General features: G+C 33.8%; 1 protein-coding gene across 1 annotated transcript in view; it reads right to left on the reverse strand.

Annotated features, from left to right (window-relative positions):
- Positions 1 to 1537: 1537 nt before the first annotated feature.
- The window catches only part of LOC105344137 (DNA polymerase lambda), a 39328-nt gene continuing 32248 nt past the window's right edge, over positions 1538 to 8617 (reverse strand). Inside the window, exons 7-9 of the mRNA XM_066069672.1 lie at positions 7256 to 7347; positions 5884 to 6045; positions 1538 to 2836 (exon numbers count right to left, since the gene is read on the reverse strand). Of these exons, the coding sequence (XP_065925744.1) occupies positions 2729 to 2836; positions 5884 to 6045; positions 7256 to 7347 (362 nt within the window). The 3' untranslated portion in view covers positions 1538 to 2728. The remainder of the gene's footprint in view (positions 2837 to 5883; positions 6046 to 7255; positions 7348 to 8617) is intronic.

Raw genomic sequence — 8617 nt, forward strand, 5'->3', positions numbered from 1 at the left:
TCAACCACGCACACAAAAATATAAATATATTGAAAATCTAATAAGATAGCTTGCGGCAGCTGACAAACTAATTGTGAAAGCATTAAACAAACGTTAATTTCATTTATGTGCATTTTCATGATAAAATGATTTTCGATAAAACAAATAAGGCCATGTTGACGCATGTGCATATCGCGGCCAGCTGTTTCCTCAGTTCTTTGTCGCCCACCTTATCTTCTTTTTCCTGACACACCTGGTGTATCTACTATAAAGTATTTTTCACCAAGATCTTTTCAAAAACAGTGTTACACCTGAACTTTCATCGGTGTGTGTGTATGGGTGAGAGAAAACACCGGGGTAGTAGTAATTGTTTAGGAAAAATAAAATGTTCAAAAACGAATCTCAGTATACTGATAGATGCTTGGCGACGCATTTGAATGTCAAGGTACTTAGCTTTATAAACAGTTACTGTAAAAACAAAAGATTTTTAAATTACATAGTATGGCTGCATCAAAATGGTTTATTAATCAATAGGGCATCTTAGTTTAAAGCAAAATCGACTCTTAAAAACTTTATACATATAATCCCAAAATAAACGAATACGCGTTTTGTGCACTGGATACATCCAGTATCTGTGCTTTTAAATGCATGAATACATACAGTATTTGCATTATTGATTTATCGATTCTGATATACAACACACTAAAACGATCAAATAGTCTTACCGTCTCTTCATGTAATGTAAATTAATTTCAACAAATTCTTGGTTGTTTTTATTAATATTCAGCATTTCAATCAGAAATAGTTGTTTATTTCAATTAATAATAGAATTTAGCAGCATAGTTTAAAACATCAAAGCATCTTTCCCCAGGAACCGTTGTACAAATCATGACTCCTTGTTTACTACGAGGAAGTAAGCCTGAGATTAAAGCACCTGCTTTTCTCTACATGTATAATTATAATTAAATTAAAATCCTTTGAGAAGAGATCTTTGATTTAAAGACGAGAATATTAACCTATAAAGTTTGACTTTGAATTTATTTGACCACAAGTGACATCCTTTATTATAACATCATAGTAAAAAACACAGTTGATGAACAATGACATTGTATGAATGAAAGAAAAGCTGAAGATGGATAACACATCTATCAACTGAGGAACAACAGACAGAGAATAAATACATAATTAAGCATGCAGTGGTTTAATTGAATTATAGATCAGAAGCCGACATAAGCCAACGCAATAAATATCAAACACGTGTAGAGCATGTCATACAATCATGCCCTAATGACCTGAATTGGTAAGTATATTGCTTAATTAAGGAGGTTTGGTGGTTGTAGCTACATGGATTTCAAAGTATATACCTACCTAAAACATGGAGGAAATTTCTACAATATGCGGTGTTAAAATATACGTATATCAACAATTCACGACTTTTTATAAATTATATTTTCATTTTCAAACTTTGAGGTACATTTCACAATATGTGGTGTGAAAATCATAACATTATAAAAACATAGAATTAAGTCATTTTAAAGTACATACCTCCATAGTTCACATAGAAATTTCCACACATGCGAAAATATATCAATCAATTAAAAAATTAAAAAATAAACATCATTGATTGCAGACTTCTTTCCTGTCAATATTATTATGCCAACTGTGATTAGAAAAGTAAATATACTAAGTTTGAAGATGTTTGCATACACGAGTACTAAACCAGCATCCTACTTAACAACCTGAGACAGTAGTGGTGTTATATCACAGAAAATTAATATGTAGATACATACTACATACTGGCCATAGATGACCAGGGATATACAGTACAAATATTGTGTTAGATAGATAAAATCGAACTAATGAAGAAAAAAGACAAGGAGACACAGCTATGTATATAAAGAGGGGGACAGGTTGCAAATTTAGACAGACATTGAAGTTTTTTAATTTGATTCCAATTTATCATGATTATGATATACAAATATAGTATAAAATTGATCTAAGAAACGATATTGTTTGGTTATTTAAAATAAAAACTAAATAAATGTAAACACATGTACGGAGACAAAAAATGAGTATATAGACAAAAAGAGTAAAGTAATGCAAGTTCAAAATGATATTTAAGTTTAATTTTTGAAAGTTAAAATCTATGCAATAAATACATACATGCAAAAAACATGGTTCCATGAAAAAATATAATAATGAGTGACTAAAAATCCTATGAAAATGAATTGAATATCTATATAAACATACTAAACTATATACATATGAGTAAATAAATTGCAAATACTTCGACCATTCAATTCTGAAAAAATATGTTCAATCAAAATAACATTTGCTATAGTAAATTTACTACAACATAGGGTTGCATGTCATGATTACTACTATATATAATCCTTCCGTATATCATGGTTCCATCATTGAACATATTGAGGATCAACATCTCTTAAGTATTATAATCAGTACCAGTCAATTCAAAATTAGCAATTCTACAATCTACCATATGTACAAGGTAAACGTCTTGAACAGATATAAGGCACAATCTCATAAAGAAACTTAATTATCATACAGAGCTTTTCGTCAAAGAATGAAGATACCAGACAAGCATGAAAAATGCTTCCTTTTGCATGGGTATATCTTAAAATACAACTACAGATGTTTTGATACTGAGGATCAAAGTGCTGGAAACGCACACCAATGTATCTGGATCCGCCCCATTACGCATTACATTGGAGCTCTCCAATTGGCTATTTCAGTGATCCCTTTCCTCTGGTGGACGGTAGGGTACCCCGAGATGTCGAAAAACCGATTCCTCTGTGGGGGTGGGTAGGGGGGTTCCCTCAAAGACTTTCTCGTTTCCCTGAAAAAGTGAAAAAAGCAAAACATCATCAAAGTCCAGTGCAAATGAGTAGTCAATAAGATTGGAAATGAGAGTTTTTGGGAATTCCCCTCCTAAATTAGCACCTTGCAAAACAAACCTATAAAAGAAACCTAAGAAGTCATGGTGAAGTAGATTTTTTGCGCCGATAGCAATATTTCATATTTGGTTTGCGGTAACTGGGAATGGTTAAACAAAAGAAAAACGCAATTTCCTCAGCAAACGTTCTCATCAGTTTCAATAATTACTGAGTATAGCAGGCTTCTGGTCTCTTGTGTCTGTAATTTTGGAGAAAAATATTGGACAGTTCTACTGAAATCACCTAGCTTATTCGGAAGAAAAAATCCGTTTCAATTTTTCATTACACTATTGTATGAGTCGAGAAGGAAAAATGACACGTCTTTAAAAGATCTATTCAAAACGAGTTCTAAATTAAAGAACGTGGGATACTATTGATTAGTTGTAGTTCGTTTAACATACACTTGTACGGAGGTTTCAGCAGTATTCTGGTCAAGGTTTCAAAATTTCTTATAGTTCTTGAATTTAGCACGCACATGCCGCTACAAATAAAATCAATGACCTTAGCTTAATATGGTCAAGTTTTATCCAAAAGACTGTCCTCCTTATCCCCAAGCCAGAGAATTTCCCCCATTCGAAGATTTATGTCGCAAATCAAGTCGTCAACAGAGTGCCTAAAAAGGGGGAACTTTTATTGACATTTCGTCATGAGCATAAAAGATCTCGGATTCACCTTCAGTATTCAAAGAATGAATTCCTTAGCTTTCCTTATTCTTTTTCAATCGTGATCCAAGAATTCTTGCAACCTGTTAGTGCATAACTGAAAGATGACCTTCACCTTATAACCGTAGCTCAGTGTGTGGTATCGCATGAGAATCGTGTGATGCTGAGCAATAATATTATATATCTGCAGCTTAGTACAGCGATATGGTGTACAGAGAGGGGAAGTAAATTGCCAAAGTGCGTCAAACGCCGATTTCAACGCGCAGCATCTCCGCGGGAAAAGGATTGAGTATTGGCACGTGACCATTGCAGCCTTGTAATTGACACAGCTTGTCGAACAATTAAAGACGTTTAAAATTACTAAAAAAACTGTCTAGGTTTCCCCTTTAAATGATAGTATATATTGGTAAGATTGGAAGAAGTTTTCTGAACGTTTTTTGTATGCAGGGGTTGTCGATATGTAGAGATATTGCAAATAATTGCAATCAATATATGTGTAAGAGTAGAATTGCTTGAATGGATTCCAATACTTGCTAATTGTCAATGATCTTATCGAGCAAAGCTAATCTTATTGAAACGTCTGCACTTTTAAGAGTTCCCTATGTTTTCACTGCAATAGTACAGCAGGTATGACGCCCCTTGAACAGAGGGTGTATAAGTGTACGCTTCGCTTCATTTTCACAGATCTAATATACATGTATATTCCCGGTGAACTCCAAACATCTCACCTTGAACTTCTGTGATAGAATGACAGCCGTTGATTAGAAATCAAATAACCTGTCTCACCTCGTCATAAAGTCAGTCCTAGCTGTCTGATGTTTCTGTGGGTCTGGTGTTTTCGCGATAAATTAATGACGCCGTCAACCAATGCAAGTGAATATTGAAGGTAGAAAAGACAAATTGCAGAGAGAGAGAGAGAGAGAGAGAGAGAGAGAGAGAATATCTCGCACAAAAATATATAGTTGCAGTTTATCAAGATGCAAAATATACACACAGTTAATTATAGCTAAATTGTTTTAAAAATAGTTAAAATACACGTACTATATATGGTTGTCTTTAAAGCTGCAAAGCGAATTGCGAATTTATGTTAAGATAGTACCCTTCATTTGCATAATATCGTATTCATGTAAAGAATCCCAGTTTTGACTTTTAACTCATAATGCATTTTCTAATGAACACTTCCCTTATCTTACTTTAGAATAGATTAATCAAATATTACATTTTTAAAGAGAACCAACAGATTCTATAGCTCTAAATTGCAAATAATAAACAATTTATGTTATCTTATCAACTTAATTGAATGGCGCAAGTAAGTGGTGCTACGTCTCAAGGCCCCAGCCATTTACGCGTCTAAATACGCAATTGCTACGCTTATTTTAATAAAATAAGAAAAATATTAAAAGCTTACAATTAAACACCATAGCATGCGCCATATTGGTAAATGAGAAATCAGTTTTTATTCTTAGAAATTCAATTATCAAAAAGAAAAAGCAAACTACGTGCGATGCACAGTGTAATTGGCAATACTAGTTTAATCTTCCTTGGATCTGCAGCATACCGACTAGATTTGTTAATGCCTCTAAAATCCATAACTTGATAAATCATAGAGAAAAAATGAATTGGACTAGGATAGACGTGCTCTTGCAAAGGTTGAACCTGTCTGTTTTCTAGGGGATTGTACTTGGTGTTCACACCTCCCTGACAGGTAGAGCTTTCAATTGCACATTTTTTCTCAACGATGCCTCTACCTATAGGTCGTTTAATGTCTCTACTTACGACCATCTAATCTATCAGAGAATATTCTTCTCATTTATGGAATTATCATCTTGTCATTTTTTAAACTATTCATTTGTGTTGACAACTTGATATCTTTCAGTAGACATTTACGGGTTAATTTTGTTGAAGTGTAAAAAGACAGTCCTAATTACACACCTGCAAACAACTTACATTATACACTTAAAAACAAACATTGTAATTGCAATTTCCAAAGAATCTTCTTATATAAGTACAACAATAAATAGTTAAGGTGCATCACACTGCACTCGTTTTGATTACGTATACTCTGAATGCAATTAAGTGCCCTGTACAAATAATTTTTGAAAGTGGTCGTTTTTCACGAACAAAAATACGCTTCATGTAGATATTGCCAGTCAGTTTGTTGCAAACAAAATCATTAGTCAACAGTGATTGTCTGCGACTACTGCTGGAAAGGTTAATGCCGATATTAAGGTCATCTGCAATTAGTGTAACCTTTCTCTAGACAAGTAATTAAGGTCAGCAGTCGTTACCTTTCTGATCACCCCGGTATTTAGTGAGTGCTCTGACAGGGACATCCCTGACTTCTTGGCCAATAACCTCAAAGATCGGTTTAGATGGACTGATCCGGTAAAGTAAACCAACGCGCATGCGTACTCGTCATATGGCACCACAATGATATCAATTCTGCGATACTGCAAAGAAAGTAACAAACACGACTAACAATTATAATTACTTTGATTTTCTCTGTTTCTGTGGCTTTTTTTTTTACAGATCAAAATTAAAGATATTAAAGTTATGTTTTGTAAAAACATCCGGGGTTTAAGCTCGAACTTGGTGCCAGAACAATCACCTAGAAAAACGTGCAATGCTGTGAGAGGATAGCACGTGTATAGGTCCTGATGCTACAATATATTTAGATTAGATTATCCTAATTTCATTTTCATCTTTGCAAAACATCTAGAGAAGAGGAAAATTTAAAAAAAATCAATAATGATTTCAATTAAGAAATTTTCTATAAAACTCCCCACTGATTTGGCCGCGGGGGGTGGGGCGCCGCGAACCAGGAAGACAATGACTAATATTTACACACAGAGTAATCGAAGTGCACGCATGTGTCGAATATTGAACAGGTCTAGAAGTGAATAGTAATTAGATCGTCCATAATTTATGAGGTACAATGCACGACTTTTCAATCAAATTTCCCAGGAGGTAAAACCTAGACACTCGTCAAATCTGGCCCGTCAAACCAGTTTTTACGCTTTTTTTTCTTTTCTATTGCTTTTTACGATGAAACTTTCACAGTAAAAAACCGGGTCTTTTTTTTATCTAGAAAACTGCAATGCATCCAGCTCGTTTACAAAATATCCATAAATACATGTAACTGAAAGTACTATTAGCAAGCTCATTAATGAACCCCCCCCCCGGGCCCTAAGAAAATTTAATAACTCAAGTATTTCTCTTTTAGACAGTAATCGTGTACATAACTTTTTCTTTCTTGCCAAAATGCAAATGAACGTGCGTCAAAATAATGACACCCATAGGTCATACATTGTAAGCTATCTTTGTGAAGTAAGAACTTTCCGTCATAAACGGAAAAGGTAATTCTCATAAGCCCCCTTCAAACTTTGTTTGCAATGTATAATGAAATATTTCAATAAAAATTAAAGTTACGTCTATTTGAGCTGATGAATAAAGAGGGAACGTATTTGCAACGTAATTGTCAATATAAAAGACACACTACAATTTAACAGCGTGAGCTGCAAGACAAAACGTTTGAACTGTTAGGGAATTTACATGTTTTATTAACAATGCTGTTTTAAGAGGTATTTAAATTTATCTCTGGTGCCATTTTAATTTTTAAAAACCAAGAAAACCTAATCTTGAATCCGCGGGATTTCTAACCTTTTGGTTCTCTCCCGGAAGTCTACAGACTCCCAAATATTTCTTCTGATTTCCGTTGTCCTCTGCTGTTACTAGGTCGTCCGTCAGAAAACCTGTCAACGAGAGGAGCTCAACTTAAAATCATTGCACATATGGAAATAAAAGCAAAATGTTCATATACCAGAGGAAAATCGTGTATATGTAAATATAGTGAAAATCATCGTTCCCGAAAAAATGTCCAAATAACTTAAAATAAGAAAAAAGCAAATGCAAAAAGTTTGCAATCGGACCTACATTCATATTAATTGTTTCAATATTAAAAGATGCAGTAAGTAAAGGGCCGATACATGTATGACGGAAATGTTAAATATAACATTTATACATTTTTAAATGCATGTAGGCATTTCCAATACATGTAGAACTTTGACCACAGAGTAGAAGTTATAACCACAGGCACACGACGTAATATATTTCTCTCATAATAAAATTAAATACCCTACATTTAATAATACATATGTGCTTAATACGGGCTTAACACAATGTACAATACAGAATTTTGCACAAAATGTACACCACCATGATTCGATTTGCAATCAAACAACTTTGCAATTGGCATACCGCTTTTTGCATATAACGAACGTAAGCATTTTGCGAAGACATACGAAAAACACGTTGAAATAAATGTGGTTATGATTTTTCGACAATGTGTAAACAGATACAAACATTTATCACACGTTTAGCACGGTATGCGGTTGATATCGCTTATTAAATAAATTGTTGATATCACAATAAATATTCTTCTTCGCATTTACGTTGCTCTAACAATAAAGTCGAAAAATTGACGTAAATTGAAAAAGTATCAAAATATTATACATGTAGCTGAAAAGTCAAGAGTAATATAGTGTGAAGTATGCTTTTTAATAAATTTTCTTTCATAAGTTGATCAGAAATTGTTAAAAAATGAAATGTTTGCTTGTAAAGCTTGATTCGTTTATTTTTTTTTTTGGCTCTAGTTCTTGATCTTGTAGTAAATGCGTTGTGCGGCTCACCACTATGATGTTAACAGAAAAGGTCGAATTCGTAGTTTGACAAAAGACGTGGTAAAAACATATGATAATAAGAAGATAGATGATTTGCAATGGTATATGATTTTTCCAACTCGTTGTTTTTCTGTCACCTCCCCGAAGCTCAAGGATAGAAAACACACACCGAGTTGGATGAAATCAGAAACCGTCGCGAATCATGAGAGATCCTACATATACTATATAGATATTTCGAAAACCGTTGACGGGTGCACTTTAGACAGGTGCAAAAATGCTACCTTGGCAAAGGTATAAACGAAGGTTTTACAAATCCATAAAGCCATCGTGTTCAATAATCATT

This window comes from Magallana gigas, chromosome 8 (genome assembly GCF_963853765.1).
Source record: "Magallana gigas chromosome 8, xbMagGiga1.1, whole genome shotgun sequence".
In the NCBI taxonomy this organism is placed as follows: Eukaryota; Metazoa; Mollusca; class Bivalvia; order Ostreida; family Ostreidae; genus Magallana; species Magallana gigas.